Here is a 24,183-nt window from a genome sequence, read left to right as displayed (position 1 = left end):
CATTCTTGCACAGGTTATGCTGTCTCATGATTCAGGATTCTGATTAAATGCCACCTTCCCAGAGAGGTCTTCTTCAACCACCCTCACTAAAACAGGGTCTCCCCTGTCACTCTCAAACCCTTTTTTTCCCCTCATGGTATCAATAGTCATATGTGTATTTTAAAAATTTTTTGTCTGAGCTCCCCACTAAAATGTCAGTTTTATTCGCCGTTGTTTCTACCTGCGTACATACATGACTTCTTGTATGTAAAGATGGTCAAGAAATATTTGACTTTTTTTTTTTGCGTAAAGGGGATCTTGTTATTTGTACCTTTTCCTATTCTGCAATCTACTTTAAAAAAGAAACAATATTGGGGTCCAGTGGTTGGGACTCCGCGCTTCCACTGCTGGAGGCTGGGTTCGATCCCTGGTCTGGAGATAAAATCCTGCAAGCCGCGAGGCGCAGCCAAAAAAAATAAATAAATAAAGCAGTTTATCTGGATACCTTTCTATATCAGAATATAAAGATCCAGCTCTTTTTTTTTTTTTTAAGGGATCAGTATTTATTTATTTATTTAGGCTGTGTTGGGTCTTCGTTTCTGTGCGTGGGCTTTCTCTAGTTGCGGTGAGCGGGGGCCACTCTTCATCGCGGTGCGCGGGCCTCTCACTGCCGCGGTCTCTCTTGTTGCGGAGCACAGGTTCCAGACACGCAGGCTCAGTAGTTGTGGCTCACGGGCCTAGTTGCTCTGCGGCACGTGGGATCTCGGACCGGGGCACGAACCCGTGTCCCCTGCATCGGCAGGCAGACTCTCAACCACTGCGCCACCAGGGAAACCCTAGCTTCTTCTTTTTAATGACTCCCTAGTTTTCCATTGCATGAAGGTAGCCTCATTTTTTAGTCTCTGATGGTGTTTTGCAATGAACATGTCTTTTTACAAACTTGTTTTATTATTTCCTTAGGATATGTCTCTAGACTGTATGGAAAAAAATGAATTTAGATTTTTGAAATGTGAATTTAATACCTATAAAGGAATTTAGAAGTCACCTGGTCCAATTTATTTTGACAACTGAAGAGAGTTTACATAGCTAAGCTATTGAAGACCTGCGTCTTGATTCCAGGTCTCCTAATTCTTAGACAACTTTATTATTTTACCTTTTCTGCATAGAATTACAATCCCCCTACAATTGATTTTTGTGCGTGGTGTGAGGTAGGAGTACATTTTCATGTTATTATTAACATTTTACTATGTGGTATGGGAGGCAGCTAAATACCGTAGAATGCATAGAACAGCCCCTCACACTAAAGACTTTCTCCAGTGTTTTCCACCAGAAGAGTTTTAGTTCTTACCTTTAGGCCTATGGTCCATTTTGACTTAATTCTTATATCTAGCGTGAAGTAAAAGTCAAGGTTCCTTTTTTTCTGTGTGTGCCTGAATATCCAAATAATATAGCACTATTTGTTGAAAAGACTATTCTTTCTCCCTTGAATTTCTTTGACACCTTCATTGAAAATCGACTATATATATGAAGGTTTACTTTTGAGCACCCTATTCTGTTCCATTGATCTTTATGTCTATCTTTACACCAATGTGACACTTTCTTGGTTACTGTAGCTTTATAACAATTGTAAAATTGTTACAATAATTGTTAAAATTAGGTAATGTAAATTTGTTCTTTTTTTTTCCAGAACTGTTTTGGCTATTCTAGATCCTTTGCCCTTTCATTTAAACTTTAGACTCTGCTTGCCAATTCTGGTATTTTGGTTGGGATTGCATTGAATCTACAGTTTAATTTGGACATTGGGGAGACTATCTTAGCCTGATACCATTGAATGCAGGAATCATATACTGCTAATCAATAACTCTTCTTCTTCTAAATTCTGGGCTCCTAAACCACTAGATAGGTAGTATATACCCTGGGAGAGAATGCAGTGATTAGAGGATGTGAATGGTTGGTCCTTTCTGAGAACAATTTTCCCCATTAAGTAATAAGCCAGCATTTTAGCTGGAGCATCATTTTTTGGTTAGCTTGATTAATATGAGCCTGCCCAGAGCAATAGTTAGTGTCATTCACTCATGCTCTGATAAATCAGATTCTGAGTTTACAATAATGAAATTTTATCCTTGGTGATTTCTCCAGTTTAGTGCTGCCTTGGGGGCAAGCATGCATTATCAGATCAAATCCCTCCACCTTCTGGCCAGCTATTGTTGAAGAACAAAGACGGCTAGTATTCATGAAGACTTCCCAAGCACAGGTCAGTTTGTACTTATGCCGACTCCAAAGTCTTTGTTATAACCACCCTATGATGCCTTTGATAAGTCATTTGAAAAGCAGAATTGGCCATTTGCTAACTTCCCCACTTTTCATAGAGAATTGGTTCAAGGTGTCCTGAGTTTAGTCAGTACATTTAAATTACTATAGGGCTTTGCAGTTTTTACATATATTTTCATGTACGATCCATTTAATTCTTTTTCAAGTGGGAAATATGCTTTCATATGATTCATTTAATTCTATCTCTTCGTGCTTTGCCCCATCAAAATTCATCGTTGGTGATTTTTCCTGACCTCCTATTGGCAGGCTAAGTGAGTTTTGAAAAAAGAAGGTAGAAGAGAGATGCAATCCCTATTTTCCGTATAGGCAGTTGCTGGTGTCTATCATCCCAGAACTGGTTTAGAGAGACAGCCATGAACCTCTCTTCTTAGTGAAGAGGAGGAAGTTAACATTCCTTGAGAGCATTGTGTGTTGCTTCTAAAATTTAGTGCATCTGTAAATGCCTTTTCATTTTTTTTTTTTTTTTTTTTTTGCGGTATGCAGGCCTCTCACTGTTGTGGCCTCTCCTGTTGCAGAGCACAGGCTCCAGATGCGCAGGCTCAGCGGCCATGACTCACGGGCCCAGGCTCTCCACAGCATGTGGGATCTTCCCGGACCAGGGCACGAACCCGTGTCCCCTGCATTGGCAGGCGGACTCTCAACCACTGCGCCACCAGGGAAGTCCCCTTTTCATTTTTTGAATCAAATGGAGGGGAAGAGAATGGAAGGATGTGGTGTTGGGATACGTGTACAAAGAATCTTACTGGCAGCCCAGAAAGTGAGGAGAATTAAATTCTCCATTAAAATGTTTGGGAATTAAAATGAAGGAAATTAGTTCTTCAGTCCTAGGGGTGGATGGAAAATGGTAGCTGGGTTGTTGATAGAGATTACCAATGCTGGACAGGGTACCCTTGCTTTCTACCGCAGAGGTGTGTTTATAGTTTCATTTTTTTTTTTTTTTTTTTTAACGCGGGCCTCTCATTGTTGTGGCCTCTCCCATTGCAGAGCACAGGCTCCGGACGCTCAGGCTCAGTGGCCATGGTTCACGGGCCCAGCCACTCCGCGGCATGTGGGATCTTCCCAGACCGGGGTATGAACCTGTGTCCCCTGAATCGGCAGGTGGACTCTCAACCACTGCGCCACCAGGGAAGCCCCTATAGTTTCATTTTTTCGTTGATGTAAATGTATGTGAGCCTGGTAGGATGCTGGGAATTGTGGAGCCATGCAAGGATGAGTCAGAGATGGTCCTTGCCTTAATGGGGAAATATATAACATTTTCAAGTGGAAGCATCATTCAGGTATCTCCAGCACTTAACTACAGTTTCTGATAGGTGCTTGATACATGCCGATTTCAACATGGTTTGTTGAAATCATTTGTGTCATAAGGATGGAACAGATAAAGCTCAAGCATGAATGCAGAGATGGAAGGAAGGGTTTTACAGGTAGAGAGAACAGCAAGGGCAAAGACACTGAGAGGAAAACACAGGCTTTGTATAGAAACATACAATGACTGTCTGGTTGCAGTGTGGAAGGCCACAAGGCAAGTCCACTTGGAATCACTGAGACACCTTATTAATTCAATTGAATTGAGAGTGTGTGTATATTTTTAACTCATGCCCAAATCATGCTGACTGAGATGGTGCTATTTCCCTTATATAGAGTAAGCCCAGTTATTGTGGAATTAGATGGAAAATGGGATGGTGGAGGGGTGGGGTTGGGGTAGAAAGAATATTGCCGGAAGAGGTGGGATGAATTGGGAGATTGGGATTGACATATATACACTAATATGTATAAAATGGATAGCTAATAAGAACCTGCTGTTAAAAAAAAAAAAAAAAGTAACCCCCCCCTCCCAAAAAAAATTGCAGGAAGATAGAAGAAATGGAGAATAAAGGAAATTGATCAAAACTGTCTTTGTTCTTCAAAAGCGAGAATATACCCAGGCAGGATATTTAAAGGGAAATGCCAATATTTAATATTTTTCATTCTTTAGAAAACTCTAATTTATAATTTAACAAAGTGGCAAAAACAAAAAAATCCTCTCTCCTCCACCAAAAACCCTCCTCCTTTGGCTACTCCAGGAAACAGCAGTCACCATCACTTTGGGAACTTGTTAGAAATACTGACTCTCAACTTACCTCAACATAATAAAGGCCATATATGACAAACCCACAGCCAACATCGTTCTCAAAGGTGAAAAACTGAAACCATTTCCACTAAGATCGGGAACAAGACAAAGTTGCCCACTCTCACCACTATTATTCAACATACTTCTGGAAGTTTTAGCCACAGCAATCAGAGAAGAAAAAGAAATGAATCCAAATCGGAAAAGAAGAAGTAAAGCTGTCACTGTTTGCAGATGACATGATACTATAGATAGAGAATCCTAAAGATGCTACCAGAAAACTACAAGAGCTAATCAATGAATCTGGTAAAGTAGCAGAATACAAAATTAATGCACAGAAATCTCTTGCATTCCTATACACTACTGATGAAAAATCTGAAAGACAAATTAAAGAAACACTCCCATTTACCATTGCAACAAAAAGAATAAAATACCTGGGAATAAACCTACCTAAGGAGACAAAAGACCTGTATGCAGAAAACTATAAGACACTGATGGAAGAAATTAAAGATGATACAAACAGATGGAGAGATATACCATGGTCTTGGATTGGAAGAATCAACATTGTGAAAATGACTATAGTACCCAAAGAAATCTACAGATTCAGTGAAATCCCTATCAGACAACCAATGGCATTTTTCACAGAACTAGAACAAAAAAAAATTGACAATTTGTTTGGAAACACAAAAGACCCCAAATAGCCAAAGCAATCTTTTTTTTTTTTGTGGTACACGGGCCTCTCACTGTTGTGGCCTCTCCTGTTGCAGAGCACAGGCTCCGGACATGCACAAGCTCAGCGGCCATGGCTCACGGGCCTAGCTGCTCCGCGGCATGTGGGATCTTCCTGGACCGGGGCATGAACCCGTGTCCCCTGCATTGGCAGGCAGACTCTCAACCACTGTGCCGCCAGGGAAGCCCAGCCAAAGCAATCTTGAGGAAGAAAAACGGAGCTGGAGGAATCAGGCTCCCAGACTTCAGACTATACTACAAAGCTACAGTAATCGAGACAGTATGGTACTGGTATGAGAACAGAAATATAGATCAATGGAACAGGATAGAGAGCCCAGAGATAAACCCACACACATATGGTCACCTTATTTTTGATAAAGGAGGCAAGAATATACAGTGGAAAAAAGACATCCTCTTCAATAAGTGGTGCTGGGAAAACTGGACAGCTACATGTAAAAGAATGAAATTAGGGGCTTCCCTGGTGGCGCAGTGGTTGAGAATCTGCCTGCCAATGCAGGGGACAAGGGTTTGAGCCGTGGTCTGGGAAGATCCCACATGCCGTGGAGCAACTAGGCCCGTGAGCCACAACTACTGAGCCTGTGCGTCTGGAGCCTGTGCTCCACAACAAGAGAGGCCGCGACAGTGAGAGGCCTGCACACCGTGATGAAGACTGGCCCTCGCTTGCTGCAACTAGAGAAAGCCCTTGCACAGAAACAAAGACCCAACACTGCCAAAAATAAATAAATAAATTTAAAAAATAAAAGTAAAAGGAATTCTCTTAAAAAAAAAGAAGAATGAAATTAGAACACTTCCTAACACCATACACAAAAATAAACTCCAAATGGATTAAAGACCTAAATGTAAGGCCAGACACTATAAAACTCTTAGAGGAAAACATAGGCAGAACACTCTATGACATAAATCACAGCAGGGGGCTTCCCTGGTGGCGCAGTGGTTGAGAGTCCACCTGCCGATGCAGGGGACACGGGTTCGAGCCCCGGTCCAGGAAGATCCCATATGCCCTGGAGCAGCTAGGCCTGTGAGCCATGGCCGCTGAGCCTGCGCATCTGGAGCCTGTGCTCTGCAACGGGAGAGGCCACAATAGTGAGAGGCCCGTGTACCACAAAAAAAAAAAAAAAAAAAAAAAAAAAATCACAGCAGGATTCTTCTTGACCCACCTCCTAGAGAAATGGAAATAAAAACAAAAATAAACAAATGGGGCCTAATGAAACTTAAAAGCTTTTTTTTTTTGGAGCAAATAATTTTTATTATCATTTTTTTCTTTTACAAATACACCAAAGAGCCATGCAATGCTGCCAGCTTTGGATACAATCCTGGGCCACAAGTCTGCACATTCCTTTGCAACTGGTCCTGTGATGGTAGAACCTTTCATCTCGCCTTTATTTATTTACCCCTGCATTATCTTCAAAATAAAGAAACACACCATCTTTTCTCCAGTACGACTTTCGTTGTCGAATTACCACTGCTGGATGTACTTTCTTTCTGAGCTCTGGTTTGCCTTTCTTGACTGTGGCCATCACCATGTCACCCACACCAGCAGCAGGAAGTCTATTCAGTCGTCCCTTGATCCCGTTCACAGAGATGATATACAGATTTTTGGCTCCTGTGTGGTCATCACAGTTTATCACGGCTCCAACCGGAAGACCCAAGGAAATCCGGAATTTCGCACCAGAGGACCCACCACATCTTCGCGTCCTCGCTTCGACATCTTGAACGCCAGAAAGGGCCAAAAAGGAAGTAGGTATAAAGGACACTGAGATCTCAACTCCAACGCCCCGCCCAATCTGGTCACACTGAAACTTAAAAGCTTTTGCACAGCAAAGGAAACCATGAACAAGACGAAAAGACATCCCTCAGAATGGGAGAAAATATTTGCAAATGAAGCAACTGACAAAGGATTAACCTCCAAAATTTATAAGCAGCTCATGCAGCTCAATATAAAAAAAATAAACAACCCAATCCAAATATGGGCAGAAGACCTAAATAGACATTTCTCCAAAGAAGATATACAGATTGCCAACAAACACATGAAAGAATGCGCAACATCACTGATCATTAGAGAAATGCAAATCAAAACTACAATGAGTTATCACCTCACACCAGTCAGAATGGCCATCATCAAAAATCTACAAACAATAAATGCTGGAGAGGATATGGAGAAAAGGGAACCCTCTTGCACTGTTCTTGCGAATGTAAATTGATACAGCCACTGTGGAGAACAGTATGGAGGTTCCTTTAAAAACTAAAAATAGAACTATCATATGACCCAGCAATCCTACTACTGGGCATATACCGTGAGAAAACCATAATTCAAAAAGAGTCATGTACCACAATGTTCATTGCAGCTCTATTTACAATAGCCAGGACATGGAAACAACCTAAATGTCCATGGACAGATGAATGGATAAAGAAGATGTGGCACATATATACAATGGAATATTACTCAGCCCTAAAAAGTAATGAAATCGAGTTATTTGTAGTGAGGTGGATGGACCTAGGGTCTGTCATACAGAGTGAAGTAAGTCAGAAAGAGAAAGACAAATACTGTATGCTAACACATATATATGGAATTTAAGGAAAAAAATGTCATGAAGAACATAGGGGTAAGACAGGAATAAAGACACAGACCTACTAGAGAATGGACTTGAGGATATGGGGAGGGGGAAGGGTAAGCTGTGACAAAGTGAAAGAGCGGCATGGACATATATACACTACCAAACGTAAGGTAGATAGCTAGTGGGAAGCAGCCGCATAGCACAGGGAGATCAGCTCGGTGCTTTGTGACCGCCTGGAGGGGTGGGATAGGGAGGGTGGGAGGGAGACGCAAGAGGGAGGAGATATGGGGATATATGTATATGTATAGCTGATTCAGTTTGTTATAAAGCAGAAACTAACACACCATTGTAAAGCAATTATACTCCAATAAAGATTTAAAAAAATACAGCAGAAAAAAAAATGAAATACCGACTCTCAGACCCCAGTCTGGACCCACCAGATCAAAATGTTCATTTAACACGATGGCCAGGTGATTACTCGCACATTTCAGACTGACAAGGCCTGCTCTAACTTACTGTATTGTAGAGCTAATATTTTGCGGAAAAAAAATTTCTAGCTGGTGCCGCTGTTCCCAGTCTCTTTCACCAGATGGCAGTAGCCCGTTCACTTCCTCCCAGCCCCACTGTTTCAGGCCGGGGTTAAGCTCCGGGTTACAGCTCCGGGCTCCTGCGGAAGATCCAAATAGGCAGGGAGATGCCGAGGGAGGGGGCAGGCCCTGTGGGCGGGACCGGGCCTGCCCAATGGGTTCCTCCGGGTGGGGGGCGGGGCCCTATTTCAGCTGCTCCTCGGAACGCAGGCGCAGTGCGCCTCCCTGGTTCAGTATGTGGCGTGTTCCCTGTCGGCTCTGCGTGTACGTCGCAAGGAAGAGCAAGCTCACGGGACCTTTGAACAGGCCTGCCGCCTTCATGTCCACTCTGCTCATCAATCAGCCCCAGTATGCTTGGCTCAAGGAGCTGGGGCTCCGCGAGGAAAACGAGGGCGTGTATAATGGAAGCTGGGGAGGCCGGGGAGAGGTATGCGGGCGTCCAGGGCAATCTCTGCGGCCTCACTTCGCCCCGGGAGGCCGGACAGGCACGGACGCTGTCAGCGGTTGTACTGGGTGGGAAGTTTTGAAGTCCACAGTAAAAGTTTCCTCACGTAGAATGTCTTAAAAATGCCGTTAGATTTTAGGTCGCGTATGTTATGGAGAATCGAGTTCAGTTTGAAGCTGGTTGGGGTTGAAGTTCCCACGCATACTTGAAACCGTGCTGGCAGAGTTCGAAATGCCAGAGTGAGAAATGCCACACGCTTAGCGGTGGAAATTATCGGAATTTTGTGCTTGACTGTGGCTCCTCACATGTGAGGTGCGCCACAGGTAATGTTTTACAGGATAGTTTTTTTGGGTTTTTTTTTTGCGGTACGCGGGCCTCTCACTGTTGTGGCCTCTCCCGTTGCGGAGCACAGGCTCCGGACGCGCAGGCCCAGCGGCCACGGCTCACGGGCCCAGCCGCTCCGCGGCACGTGGGATCCTCCCGGACCGGGGCACGAACCCGAGTCCCCTGCATCGGCAGGTGGACCCACAACCACAGCGCCACCAGGGAAGCCCTACAGTATAGTTTTATCTTGTCTTCTTTTCTGAAATCCTTTGGAATGCAAGCTCGGACTTGCTGAAATCCTATCATGTTTTCATTGGGCTCTGAGCTTCCTTGAGGGCTGGGTTTTCAGCGTTTCTCTATTTCCAGAGCCTGACACCGTGCTTGACACCCAGTTAATGTTCAATAAAATGTTTTATAGAGTAGGATGGAAAGGTTAGGTTATTATCATCTAGATTTTTTTGAGAGCTGCATACAAAAGAAAGCTTTTATAAGAAAATGTTATGTAACATTCTGATAGTTTGTTGAATGAACCTGCTTTGTTAGAGGAAACACAACTTTTAGTTATCTGTGACAGTAGGGGATGCAGGTGGTTTTAATTGTTCCCCAAATCCCCCCTCCCCCATTGGTGGTTCCAGCCTGTTTTCCCTGTGGTATCCAATCATTAGATTCATGGATAAATACCCTCTCCTGAAAGCCTTTTTTAAAGCTACACCTGGGTTTTTTCTTTATAATTGACCTCTCCCGTTTGTGTGGACACAGGCCTTTCCCATGGTTGTCTAGCTTTGGCCATTTCACCCGTTACCAGAGGGTGGGCAGAGTAAGGGAGAGAGGGAATAAGTTAAACTTGTAACTTTGGTCTGTTGTTAATGGGAAAAGAGGCAAAATAATGGATTACATTTAGGCTTTTGTTTAAATACCTAATATTTAGAATGGTGAAGGGGGGTTTTGCAGAAAAGGTTGTTCTGAATGTTCGGGTCAAAATGAAAGAGCGTTGTAGAGTCGCTTATTTGTAACAAGTTAATGTGAAGGTTCTGAGTTTGAATATTGTGTCTTAGTCTTTTTTTTCCCCTTTTTTTCTTTCCCCATTTCATCAGCTCCCCCAGTTTGGGATTGCATTTTCTATTTATGGTGGTCATCTTTTTGTTTTAAGGTTATCACCACCTATTGTCCTGCTAACAATGAGCCGATAGCGAGAGTCCGACAGGTAAGTGGGTTGTTTTTTTTTTTTTTAATGCAAAATGCCCACTGGGAGTTTGTGCCAGTGATGACGAGCAATACAACTTTACAAAGTCAAAGAATAATGTTTCTTTTTAATGTAACATTTAAGAATATCTGAGGGAGACTCTTGATGGGGGTGTGTGTGCCCCAGAAAAGGTGAACCCTAGAGAGGACTCGGGAGGGGGTCCATTGAAGGCCATGCTTCTGGATCACCTGGGGACTTTGTTAGAATGAATGTTTTGACCTCTTAAATCTGGGTTGGAGCCTGAGGTCCTGAATTTCTAATACACCTCAGGTATTGCTCACAGATGAGGCTCCTGGACCTCGCTTTGAGAAGCAAGGTTTTAAAAAGCACAGATTATAACTTACTGAATTCCAGCAAGTTTTTGGAAGTGTAGGCTGTGAAAATCATTTTAAACCACAAATCTTAGGGTCAACCAGAGATTTTTACAATTCTTTTCCAAAAATCTGTGTTCTTAGAAGATCATCACTGCCCTTTCCTTTACCCTTTATCTCCCTCCAAATCTTTATTTAGGCCAGCATGTCTGACTATGAAGAAACTGTAAAGGAAGCAAGAGAAGCATGGAGAATCTGGGCAGATGTAAGTATGGAGGCCATGGCACGATTACCTACTGTAATGACGGTGAGATAAGAGACATCTGATGAGCAGGCCAGTGCCCCTTTGCTGAAACAGGAGCTCCTGGGGGCTGCGACTATCTCCTCTGCTGTAGTTCTAACGTAGTGCCTTTTCCACATTTGGCCTTCAGTAATTCGGTAATTTTAAAAGGAATAGGACTCTACTAATGTGGCATAAACTTGATCTGTGAACACTTTACTCTCCAACTGAAGTTACTTGAATTTATAATTAAGCAAAGAGAAAGGAATATCTATGCTAAAAATACCTGTATGCCCCTTCTCCCTCTCCCTGCCAGTTTTTTCGGGGGTGGTGGTTATCTTAGCAATAGGTCGACATTCCTGGTTCAAAGGGCAGTGGTGGCAGTGGCCCCTCTTACCGGGCCTAGGCTCCAGTTCCTCAACAGTCTGATGAGGCTTTGAGGCCGGTTCTGCCTTCTTTGTCTGTCTCCACCAGGAGTTCTGTGAGCTGGTGTAGGGATTTTGACTGCAGCTGGGCTGGGCCACACTGAGCTATCACTAGATAAGGGCCTAGGTCTGGAGGAGGGGAGAGTAAAGAACTGGCCTAGCCTGGATCTCTCAGGCCTGCCTCACCTCCCCAACCCTGAATATCCCTTTTGGTCTTCAGCTGAAGGCCCGAAGCAGCAGGAATATCCGGTCGGTTAACCCAGCTCTGCCCCTGGGTTTGTTACTTCACCTTAGTGTGCTTTGTCTTGTAAAAAGGGGAGACCAGGTGTGCTTACCTCTTGAGTTATTGTAAGGGTTAAATGAATTAATCATTTAAAATGCTTGCAGATGGGGGCAAACCTCTGTACCTGTGAGCTTGATTTCTGGAACCATGTGCTGCTGGGTTTGTGACTGCTGAGCCTCAGTGGTTTTTTGTTTTTCTCCTGAATCCGCGATTGCTGTGGGGAGTTGGGGAAGGGCAGACTCTCCAGGAGAGCCCTGGGTTGGATGCAGGGTTGTTGTCAGCCAACAGACCGCCTCTGTGCAAAGCAGGAAGAACATCTCTTTAATTCTGGCTGTAAGTTATGCTCAGGGTTCGATTATATCCAATCAAAAATATCCTTGAACAAAGAAAATACCACTTCCAAAAGTAAGCAGTGTGCTAAGTAAGGTTCACCTTAGCAGGATAGAGAATTGTGACCAAAGCTGTGTCAAATTATTTTAAGTCAGCCGGTTCCACCTATGTGGGTCTCACATCTGCAGATACTGAGTGCTGACTGTTCTCAGCCACTCTATGTAAGGGACTTGAGCATCCACAAGTTTTGGAATCCGTGGGGGTCCTGGAACCAATCTCCTGTGGATACTGAAGGACAATTGTATTTTTTTTTTAATTAATAGACTTCATATTTTAGAGCAGTTTTAGGGTGAAACTATAGGGGAGGAAAATTTTCTATTCTCTGCTAGGTTCTTTGGCTGTTCTAGTAATTAAGTCAGCATACAGCAGATTGACAGGAGAAAAACAAATTTTAATTTTGTATGAGGGGGAGACACAAAGATATGAGACCCAAAGGCAGTCAGGCAGTTGAGGCTTATATACCATCCTGATCTAAGGGAAGGGATGGGGGCCTGGGGCTTCAAAGAAGAGGAGGACAAATCTCAGGAACGTGAGAAGAGCAAGTGTTTGGTAACAAATGTTTTCCCTCATGCAGATAAGTCAGATATAAAAAGTTACCTCTGGCGGTAGCTCCTGGTATAGGTCCCCTTTCTAAGTTCTTGTAGGTGGTTAAGGAGAGTTGGAAATCTTTTCCGAGTCTGCTGTGATTTGATTGCCTTTAGCTCAAAATAATGCCAAAGAACATGCCAGACTGGCCCATTCTGGGGTGGCTTGAACCCCTTCAACAGAAGGATGATCAGGAAGTGTAGAGTTCCTTACTCTCCATCACTTCTGCAAGTTTCCTGTATTAATACCCTGCATTAGTGTGGTACGTGTTAATCGGTGAGCCAATATGGATACCTTAGTATTAACAAGTCCATAATTTGCATTAGGATTCACTCTTTGCATGTGCTATTTTGAATGCTAGTGAAACTTTTGACCAGAAACTTCCATTATATGTGTGTCTTTACCCACAGTAAATACAGTCTTGTTTGAAAAAAGATTTGTGTGAATTCAGAGTCTTTTCTTTCCCTGAACTGGCTTTTAGGTTAGTCTTGGCTTTGCCCGAGGGGGTGGCAGCTGGAATTGTGATGTCTTTCTTTAATATTGTGCTGTACTTTGTTGTTGTTGCTACTTTTGAACTCAGGTTCTTACTTGGTGCCTGCTCTTTACTCAACTGGGCCGGCCTCTGCACCTAACATTCTTACTATTTCTGCTTTTACTTGTTAGACCTCTCAGTAGAGTCAGGGTGCTAAGTGGGAACAGGTGGCTTTCCTGGGTGATGGTAAAATCGGTCGGGAATCCCACTTGTCAGAATTTGAGTTAAGCAATTGAGTCCAAAGTTTAGGGAAGAAGCAGAGCCTTTCCTAACTGTGCCTCTGGACTCCTGCCAGCAGGGCTGCTGGTTCTCAAATAAGAACAGACCAAAGCTTGATCCCCTCCTGGTATATATACTTTTCCTCTTGGATGCTCACTCATGTGGGGCTACTTCTGCTTGGTCCTGACCTTTCTTGATGGCCTTGCCTGTGAGGACAAACCACGGTTTCATTTAGTTCATTTGTGTTAAACCTGGAATTTTTCAAAGGGAACTTTGTCTCCTTTTTCCTTAAAAAAAAAAGTATGAAAATATGAAAAGGTAGTTATAAAAACATTTCTTTCTCTTAACTAAAACTAACCACAGGGAACCTGTTTGGGACTTCTCGCTCTGTTGCTTTCTTTCATGAGCTAGATTTAGTCTGAATGCCACCTGTTTCTGCCTCTCTCTATCCGCTGTGTGTGTCATCATTTTCTCTCTCCATTTCTGGTGAGGAAGTGCCAGAGATGACAGGAACTGTGAATGGGCCTTCTCTAGCTGAATAAAAGGATACCAGATACTTGGTAACTCTTTAACATGGGTGGGTGTCTTTGTAGTACTTCCCCAAGGGCTCAGCTGATACTTCCCTCAGTGCTCATAGTTCTCTCCTATGGCTGCCTTTGATGCTCATTCTAAATCTGACTTCACGGTGAGGTGTGTAGGGATAAGGACTCTCATTTCCCATCTCAGGAGGGTCTGAGGTTATTGATGCCCCGTCACGCTGGGACTGATCAAGCCCACACGGGGAATATGGCTGTATTCCTGGTTTCCCGCTCCCGCCTCACATACCTCACCTCTTACCTAATCCTGCCTTTCTTCTCATCTCTTGCTGCTCCTACTAATCATCTTGGAAGCTGGAGGAAAAAGAAAAAGAAAAAAGCCAGGTTTGAGTGGTCTGGGATGGAATGTAGTTTAAACCGTGGGTGGTGGTTCTAATATGTAACCAGGGTTGAGACTTGATCAATTACCAAGTCTTAAACACTTTGAATTATATTTCTCTCTCTTGCTATTTTTGTGGTCCAGACAGCCACCATCTCTTGTCTGGCCTCATTTCCTACCTGAGTCTTTTCTCCCTCCAATCCATTTTCTATACCACATTTAGATTGGTAGTTTAAAAAGCACTGTGATTTTTCTCCCCACCATATAAAACCCTCTAGTGATTTCTCCACTGCTCTTTGGATCCTTTACATAGTCCTTTGCAGTGTGGCCCCTACTTTCCTCTCCTACCTCTTTGAAGTCTTTATAGTTTTCCAAAATCACCGTGTTCTCTTGTCTTTTAGCCTTTGCGTATGTTATGCTCCCTGTCCCCCATGCTTTCTCTACCTCTTCAGCTGGTAAACACCAGTCATGCTTTAGGTCTTAGGTCTCAACTCTCAACTTCTTTAAAAAGCCTCCTTCCTCCCCACCTCCTTGCCCCCAAGTAATGCTAGGTTAACACTCATAGGTCGTCCAGTTGTGCAGTCTAGCTCCATCACGGTGCTTACCACATGAAATTGTAATCTCCTGTTTTGTTTCTACCACCCTCACTCGACCATTGGCTCTAGGGGGCATGAATTGTAGCTGACTTGTTTCCCTAGTATCCCAGGGGTTAGCACAATATCTGGCACATAGAACGTGTGCAGTAAGTGGTGGTCGAAAGACTGATAGAATAAATGTGCTTAGAATAGCTATGTGTACTGAGTTGGCCATTCTGAGTTGAAATTAACCAATTTACTAAGTGTATAAATGTGTGGGCTAAGTTCAATCAAAACATTATTAAACCCATTCCATGCCTTAGAAAATACAAAGGATCTGTACTACTTCATTTAATGTTATAATTTTTGTTTACTGTTTCTGAAAGTGTGCAGGTATTGTAAAAATGGCAAATATCCACATACAAAATGTGGAGAATGAAAGTCTCTTATGATTCCATTTCCCAGAAATTACAACTGTTAATATTTTTTATATTCCTTCAAACTTAATGCATATGGTAAGTAAACTTTTGCTTATCTCGCTATTTTTATGGCTTTTAAAAGTTTTTCCTTATAAATCTATTCTTAGAGAGTGTCAAGCATTCCATTTTATGGCTATTCCATAATTACCCAATCGTATACTGATGGACATTTAGATGGTTTCTGTTTTCTCTACTGGAAACAGCACTGCAGTAAATGCTGTTGTACCTCTACTTTTGCACACTTATGTATATACTCAATTTCCAGAAGTAGAACTGCCTATTCAAAGCAGGGAACATTTTAAATTTAATAGAATACCAAGCTACCCTTCAGAAAAGCTATACTAAGACATTTGGGGTACATTTGGGAAGGAGAGAGAGCGAAGAAGAGCCCTGAACTCACGGTCAAGCTTTGAGAGGCCTCTCTGTGAGGAGGGCATGGGGGGACTGGCTGCAGCCTGGGGGTGTGGGAATGGTCCTGTTAGTTGCCTTTCGAGGGAGAGGTGGAATAAATCAGGAGGAGCTGGAAGGGAGAGAAAGGGTGACATCATAGGTGGCGAAAGTATGTCTCCATTCATGCATCACATCTCAAACTTAATATGGCCCAACCTGTACTCCACCTCCAAAAAAAAATCCTGATGCTTCTTCTGAGTTATCTTCATCCCTGTAATTCTACTTCCATTTACCTAGCTATTCAAGCCAGAGACCTGGGAGTCATCCATAGTGCTTTCATTTCCCATACCTGTTCCATTAGTGTGTTCTGTCCATTCTACTTCCAAAATAGATTCTGAATCCACTTTGTCTCCCTTGCTTCTATCTTAAGTCTCAGTCACCAGTATTTTTTTGCCTAGGCTAGTAGAACATGTTCTTAGTTGGTCTCCCTGCTTCTATTCTTTTCCCCTCCAATTTATTCTACACCCATCAGGCACTGATCTTAGAAAAGTTCAAGTGAATCATCTTATTCTGCCTCTTAAAAACCATTAAAGACTTCCCATTGCACCTGGAGTAAAATTCAGACGCCTAAAGCTCCTTCTAGCTGTAGGCGTAGTGTCCTTCTCAGTCAGCCCCTCATATATGATCGGCTTTTATTTTCCGTGGGTCTCTTACACGTTTTTCTTTTCCTTGGGAAGAATATTCCTATGGTTGACTTTTCCCAACCTTAGGTTTCAGCTTAAATCTCACCTTGGAGATTTGGGCTGACAGCCTTTTAGGTAAAGTAATGTACCCATTTATCCTCCAAGCCTGCTGTTTTCTCTGTCTTAGAACCCTCTTTATTTCCTTGGTCTTTATAGCCCTTGTGGCCTTTCGTAATTATTTGTTGCCTCTCCCCGCCCGTTATTAAGCACGATGACTGCTGCTAGATAATAATAATTAGCTCCATGAGTGCCTCACTTATTTTAGCCCTGGTGCCTAGTACTACTGTTGTCACATAGTATGTAGGTGCTCGGAAAGTATTTGGTGAGCGAGTGGTACTACTTGAATGGATTATTGAGTACCAGCTTTGTAAGTAAGCTGAGTTTAGGGTTTGGGCATGCAGTCAGTTTGACCCATATGAAAATACCTCTGGGAATCATAAAGGGTTACAGGTATGTAAGGCATTCTGAGCTCTCTGGAGCCATCCCAAAAAGTTGTGTTCAATCTGAATTTCTCTATGTACTTAGCACAGTCCTTGGCTCACCAAGAAGGTATCATCTGGATATTTTTTTGGTCTCTGGTATGGGTTTTGGGGCCTGCCATGTCACAGTCTTGATGGGATCAAAACAGTTGTCTTTGATGTGCTTGTACTTTGTTCTCTTATTGCACATTTATCTAATACTTACTGTGTTATAGACACAAGCTTACACTTTGAATCAGACACTAAAGTTCCATTATTTTCTTAGATACCTGCTCCAAAGCGAGGAGAAGTAGTGAGACAGATTGGTGATGCCTTGCGGGAGAAGATCCAAGTACTAGGAAGCTTGGTAAAGTATTTTTGTAGTAAATATACAATCCCTTGAGTGAGGAATAAGGCTACCTTGTCCTCCTGTGTATAAGGTTGTGATTTTTAAGAAGAGTAATTTATATATTTCAAAAATCTTTTCTTTAGAGGGAAGATTAACAAGATGGACAGGAAAAAGTGAAGACAATTCTTGGGTTTTAAAATTCTTCAGAAAAATAAGAACAGACTTTATGAAGTTTATGAGCATCACAAAACAGAAACAAAATATGTTTTGATTTCCCCACCATAAATTTAATCTTTAAAGTATGAATTCTGTTGGAAAAATGCGGCTTGGTCTTTTGTATTTTTAGGTGTCTTTGGAGATGGGGAAGATCTTAGTGGAAGGTGTGGGAGAAGTTCAAGAGTACGTGGATATTTGTGATTACGCTGTTGGCTTATCTCGGATGATTGGGGGACCCATCCTACCTTCTGAAAGTAAGCAATGAAGTCAGTTCAGTTAAGAGACTTTTTATTTTATTTTATTTATTTTTAAGAGTTTCATACTCTAATACAGAGAGCTCCAAAAATTTCTCTGGCTGTGAGCAGTTTGCAAAAAAGGAATTTCAGGTAATACATAGATATGATAATAACTTTAATCTCTTTACTAAGAAAGGCAAATTAAAACAGATGAAGACATCAGATTAAAATGCTTAAACTTAAAAAAAAATTTTTTTAAATTGGCAAGTCCATGGGTGAGACAGACACTCTTTTATGGGGACTTTTGGCAATGTGGATCACCAGTCTGTCTGGGGAACAATTTGGAAAAATATCTGTCCAAAGAGCCTTAAATACTTAATACCAGTTTCCAGAATCTAATTGAAGTAAATAATCTGAAATATGACTGAGGTTCCTGTGTGAAGATGTTCATTGTCCTATTAATAGGAAACATTAGAAATGACCTACATGTCAAGTCATATGACAAAAGTTGAGTAAATAATTTGGCCAGTCTATTAGCAGGCATTAAAAAAATCATGAAGTTTGCTTTCCCCAACCCCAAATTTTATAGGAAAGTTGTATTTACTTATTTTTGAATTATTTTAATTTTTTTGAAGAGGTAATGTATTCATATCACAAAATTAAAAAGTAATAAAAGGGTAAAGGATGAAAAGTTTTTGTCCTCCCCACGGGATACTCCATAGTATCTCCAAGGAAGTATCGAATGTTTCTGGTTTCTTGTGTATCTTTTTAGAGCTTTTATTCACGTGCAGGCAAATATGTGTCTTTTAGGAGCATAAACATTAGCAAACTGTATGTTCTGTTCTCTACTTTTTTTTACTACTTAATGTGTCTTAGAAATTGTTTCATATTATTCCAATAAGGTACTTCCTTCATCTTTTTTTATGGTTGTCTGTTGTAAGGATGGCCAGTTCCTAAAAGATGGATATTTAGGGTATTTTCAGTCTTTGGTTGTTAAACTGTGCTGCAAGGACCAACCTTGTACTTAATGATGAGGACAAGAAAAAGTACCAGGGTGGAAGTCTGCCAAAGTAGTAACTTTGTTACTTGGTTGTTTGTCACGGCAGAATTATTGATGTTGTTATTGTCTTCTTTATATTTTTCTATATTTTCCAAAGTTTCCACAATGGGAATTGTGTTACATTTATAATCGGGAAAATAAATTTTTTTTAAAGTCGTATTTTCCGGGGCTTCCCTGGTGGTTGTGGCGCAGTGGTTGAGAGTCCGCCTGCCGATGCAAGGAACACGGGTTCGTGCCCCAGTCCGGGAAGATCCCACGTGCCGCGGAGCGGCTGGGCCCGTGAGCCATGGCCGCTGAGCCTGCGCGTCCGGAGCCTGTGCTCCACAATGGGAGAGGCCACAACAGTGAGAGGCCCGCGTACCGCAAAAAAAATAAAAATAAAAAAAATTAAAAATCGTATTTTCCTATTTTTTCTTAGAATATCGGGCAAATTCCCTGCTTGTAGGAAGTTAGGGGATTCTTTTCAAATGTACAGTTACTGTCTTTAATTAGATACATAATAGCGATTGCCTTTAGCCATTAGTAACTGTGTTAACTTCAGCACTGCTGGAGGGCACAGTGTGAGGGGGAGAGATGGGTGGAGAGGGAACCTTGGGTAGGGACTTTTCATGGAGTTTGGACTTTACCATGAGGGCAGCTCCAGTACTGATCCAGACACCAAAGTGTGGCAAGCTACGGAGGGATGTTATAAGAGCTCCACTGGCCTACTTGGGGGGAGGATGAAGAAGGGAGGGGCAGAGAAGAGGAGGCAGGCCCTGCAGGAAGAGGCCCTGTGAGGCTGTACCAGCACCTCATCTCCAGGGAGATTAGGGTTCCTAGACTAAGGAAGGGCCTGGGAATGAGGTGCAGCAAGTGGTGGGTTCCCTGTTTTTGCTAGCAGTGTGAGCATGGTCAGAAAGGTGGATGGCTGGGAGCGTGACCTTCCTAGTGCTTTTAACCAGGTTTTGTGAACCTTCACATTCCTTGCTCTGGCTCTTCACTGCTCTAGCTGCCTTTGATTAAAATAAGGCCCTTGTGGGATTATGGTGTCTTTAAAGTTTGTCTATAAAATGCAAATGGTTCAATTTGTATTTTCAGTTTTCCTGTATGTATGAAAAGATTTGTGCAATTCATTCATTCAACATTTTTATAATCATTATAACTTTTTTCCCTGTATGGGAGCCACTTTGTTTTGAACTTAGAGAGGTTAGCTGAGGGCTTCATCAGAACGTCAAGAACACGGCCCTGAGAGTCATGACTCCTGTGTTGTGGCCGTGCCCTGCCCTTGGCAATCACATCACCTAGGACACGTCTCATCTGCTCTCTGAAGTTTCCTTGTCTCCCAGATGGGACTGAAACTGCCCTGATCTACACCGAGTTCCTATGAGCAGAGGCATAATGGATATCCTCATGGTTTATAAGATAATGTGGTAGTAATAACAGCTTTTGTTGTATGCTAATTAATGTCCCAACATCCCACAGCTGTGTAAAGTGATCCGCTACAAGGCATCTGGAGTCCCCACCTGGTCTGGTGCACCTTTGTTCTGAAAATGAAAGATTGCAGACTTTGTTCTTATTACCTTGACAGGCATGAAATTAATGTGCTTAAGCATGTTGCATGCTTTCCCTGTCCTCAGGACCTGGCCATGCGCTCATTGAACAGTGGAATCCTGTAGGCCTGGTTGGAATCATAACTGCGTTCAACTTCCCTGTGGCGGTGTATGGCTGGAACAATGCCATCGCCATGATCTGTGGGAATGCCTGCCTTTGGTAAGAAGGGCTCATTTTCTTATCCAGTAGTTAGATAGTAAAATTAACTATTTTCAGGTACTACTGAAAGTATCGCAAATGTATTGAAATGTTTTCTACTATTTCAATTAACATAGCTAAGTCACACCTGGTAGTTGTGAAATGCTGATTTTTAATTATTACAAATTTTACCATTGGTAAAATTTATATTTTTTGACCTCCTTTTTTTTTTGACACAGCCTTGTCCCCTGTTCCTTCCAGTTATTTCCACCCCAGGCAGGTGTATGGTAATTCAATTCTGAAACTATCCGGACTCAGTGTCAGACTCCACCTGTTTAAGGGCTCAGTCTTCCACAATACTGCCCCTACTTAAGATGCAAGCTGCAGATGTTCCCAGTCCCTAGGACATCTGTAGTTCTGACCAGCCATCTACAAATCTGGAGGTTCCTGTGAACCATTGGTTTCAGTAATTCATTAGAATGGCCTACAAAACTCAAGAAAGCGCAATATTTAATGATGGCAGTTTTATTTTAAAGGATACATATAGGGCATGGTCTAGAAGGGTCCCAGACGCAGAACTTCCCTGCCCTCTCCCTGTGAGGGGAGGACACGTCGCCTTCCCAACCAGGAGGCTCCACTGAGCTTTGGTGTCCAGAATTTTTATGGGGGTTTTATTATGTTGGCATGATTGAGTAAATCATTGTACATGTGATTGAACTTAAGTCTTCATCCCTCCTCCCCTCCCCATGGTTGATCTTTCTGGTGACCAATGACCAGTACCCATCCGGACGCTATCTTGGGGGCGGGCCCACTGGTCACCTCATTAGCATAACAAAGACACTTCTATCACTCGGAAAATTCCAAGGGGTGTTGATACAGGGTGTGCCAGAAAACTGGGAGTGAAAACCAGATAGTCTTTATTATACTATACTAACAAACAGAAAACTAAGTGAACAAGTAGGAGGGAAAAAAAGTGATACTTGTGATACGTCACAACCTTCTTTTATTTTATTTTTTTTTTGCTGTACGCGGGCCTCTCACTGTTATGGCCTCTCCCGTTGCGGAGCACAGGCTCCGGACGCGCAGGCTCAGTGGCCATGGCTCACGGGCCTAGCCACTCCGCGGCATGTGGGATCCTCCCGGACCGGGGCACGAACCCGTGTCCCCTGCATCGGCAGGCGGACTCTCAACCACTGCGCCACCAGGGAAGCCCACAACCTTCTTTTAAAAATTCGATTCTTTTTTTTAACTCAGTAAAATTTGATAGTGAATTCCCAAGTGATTCTGAGGCACTTGGCCATATTACCATTGATGCATTAAATGTTACATCGCTATAAAATATGTGATAGTAAAAACTAGCTGGGACAATGTCAGTATTTATAGATGGCAAAACAGTTGCTTGTTTTTAGCTTTCATGTTCAATGGAGGAACTTAGATCGGGAAAACCAGGAGAATTGTCTTTGCCCCTTTTGTATCTGTCCCGCTAATATGTACTGATCTTAGTGTTGTATTCAGTTGAAGGTATTCAAAGACTGTATGAAAGCAAGGGCATAGTTGGGAGGATTAATGATCTGGCACCATGTTACCAAAGGCTAGTTGTATAGTTTTTCTCAGCCCTCTGAGCCTTCCAATGAAAGTTCATGTTGATTGATTTCTGTTTTACTCAGTTTCCATAATTGGCAGAGGTTAATGTAACAGTTCCTGTGATCAGTGCAGCAAGCAAGTTCAGAATTGCTTGGTGCCATTTTTCTATTTATAAAAGTTTTATAGTTCCTTAGGTCCCAGAGGCACCAAGCTGAAGGATAGAGTTCTCTTTCAGTTACTAGGCTAAGTTGCTTAATTGGAGAAGACTTTTTCTCACAAAGACTTCTGCTTGAAAATAAAAGGTATTAATGATTTCCACCAAATTAAACTGCCTTTTTTTTGTTTTGTTTTTTTACCCTTATAAGGAAAGGAGCTCCAACAACTTCTCTCATTAGTGTAGCTGTCACAAAGTAAGTATGTATGACTTTCTTCTTTCTGGGTATGGAAGAATCTTAAAAGGGTGATTGATAGGCACTGAATTTTTAATATGACATGAAAGTGTCATTTATTTTAGCATGGAGTTTGGATAAACTCTTTCTTCTTTGGTTGTAATAACATTTTTGTATCGTTAGGCTGTTTACAGAGTTTTTTCAGAGCCATACATTTAAGTCTTGGGAAACATGCCAGATACTGATATAAATGTTGAACTTGAACTCTTAAAACATTTTTTTTTGCCACTTGCAAAATAAAAACAAATCCAGTGGAAAGGAAATAGTCTTGCAATTTAGGGGCTTTATGCTATAACTATTCAGCATGTTAATGGTCTTGATTTCTACTCACCTGATACTTTTACTGCTTTTGTTTAATAGCAAAGCAGAAAGAAAGGGTTATTATATTATTGCACTGATTCTTCTGACACTATCTAAAATGTATTTCATCTTTCGGTTAAAAAAATTACTATTTTATTTATTCCTATTTGGAAACATGACAACTCTGATTAGGTCATAAAATCAGTGTTACTAATTTATCATTCCAGAATTTAGAGAATGTATAGAAGAGAGTGCCTTCCCATGTAGGGTGACAGTGGGCCCTTGATGTTCCATTGTTTGCGTGGTCTACATTCTCTGATTTAAAGAATTGTTGGTAGAGAGTTTGTGATGGATTCTATACATAAGAGGATCCTTAATGTTGGAAGGTCATTTTAGGAACACTGGCTTAGGAAGTGAAAGGTCGGCTAAAAAAAGAGTAGCATGTATTAAGTGTTTACTTGAAAGGAATATGTGATATTGAGGAAACAATATCTTTCAAGGCAAAGTTGTTCAAATTAAATATTAAGAAGAACACTGACATATAAAGCACATAAAAATGATGAGATTCCCCAGGTAATTTTTTTTTTTTTTTTTTTTGCGGTACGCGGACCTCTCACTGTTGTGGCCTCTCCCGTTGCGGAGCACAGGCTCCGGACGCTCAGGCTCAGCGGCCATGGCTCACGGGCCCAGCCGCTCCGCGGCACGTGGGATTTTCCCGGACCAGGGCACGAACCCGTGTCGCTTGCATCGGCAGGCGGACTCCCAACCACTGTGCCACCAGGGAAGCCCCCCAGGCAATTTTTAAAAATAATCCTTAAAAAAAAAAAAAAGTTAATGTGGACATAGTGAACTGACTTGCCAATTGTTATTAATAGCTGGTTAAATTATTATTAATTTTGATATTAGTTCTAAGTTAACTGTTGCCTTGTGCTTTTAAATATTTGCTTTATTTATTTACTTTAAACCTTTGAAGGGTTTGATGTGTTCATAGGAACATGGATGATTTTTTTTTTAGGTAACTGAGAATATTATCTGATTTTGTAATGTAATACAATAAGTAAAATGATGCTAAATTGTGCTGGAATTAACCAAGGGTGCTGCAATGTCCACTGGGAGTTTTTAAAATTCAGCTAATATTCAGACTCATAAAATGACCACATATTGTACCTCGATATGTTCAGAAGGATATAGGACAGGAACATAGTTTGCTAGGAGGATAGCATCAGGTATTCCTCTTGATTCAGTGTCTTTGTAGCAGTTTATTCAGTGCAAAGGAGATGAGATCTATACTGGGCAGGTGTGGAGGTTGCCCTGGCTTAAAAGCCTAATGCCCCACATGTGCGAAAATGTCTTGTAAC

General features: G+C 42.0%; 1 protein-coding gene and 1 pseudogene across 2 annotated transcripts in view; one reads left to right on the top strand and one right to left on the bottom strand.

The window, feature by feature from the left end:
* Positions 1-6,350: 6,350 nt before the first annotated feature.
* Positions 6,351-7,029, bottom strand: LOC308616032 (large ribosomal subunit protein uL14-like; annotated as a pseudogene). Its single transcript has one exon. The product of its transcript is annotated as a large ribosomal subunit protein uL14-like (transcript).
* A 1,503-nt stretch (positions 7,030-8,532) lies between these two features.
* ALDH7A1 (aldehyde dehydrogenase 7 family member A1) overlaps positions 8,533-24,183 on the top strand; it is a 38,065-nt gene continuing 22,414 nt past the window's right edge. The window contains exons 1-7 of the mRNA XM_081233276.1: positions 8,533-8,733; positions 10,226-10,279; positions 10,829-10,894; positions 17,190-17,270; positions 17,599-17,722; positions 20,381-20,513; positions 22,442-22,486. Of these exons, the coding sequence (XP_081089402.1) occupies positions 8,542-8,733; positions 10,226-10,279; positions 10,829-10,894; positions 17,190-17,270; positions 17,599-17,722; positions 20,381-20,513; positions 22,442-22,486 (695 nt within the window). The 5' untranslated portion in view covers positions 8,533-8,541. The remainder of the gene's footprint in view (positions 8,734-10,225; positions 10,280-10,828; positions 10,895-17,189; positions 17,271-17,598; positions 17,723-20,380; positions 20,514-22,441; positions 22,487-24,183) is intronic.

The sequence above is a fragment of the Mesoplodon bidens genome (genome assembly GCF_964165515.1).
Source record: "Mesoplodon bidens genome assembly, chromosome: 4".
NCBI classification, from domain to species: domain Eukaryota; kingdom Metazoa; phylum Chordata; class Mammalia; order Artiodactyla; family Ziphiidae; genus Mesoplodon; species Mesoplodon bidens.
This window is presented reverse-complemented; position numbering and strand designations above follow the sequence as displayed.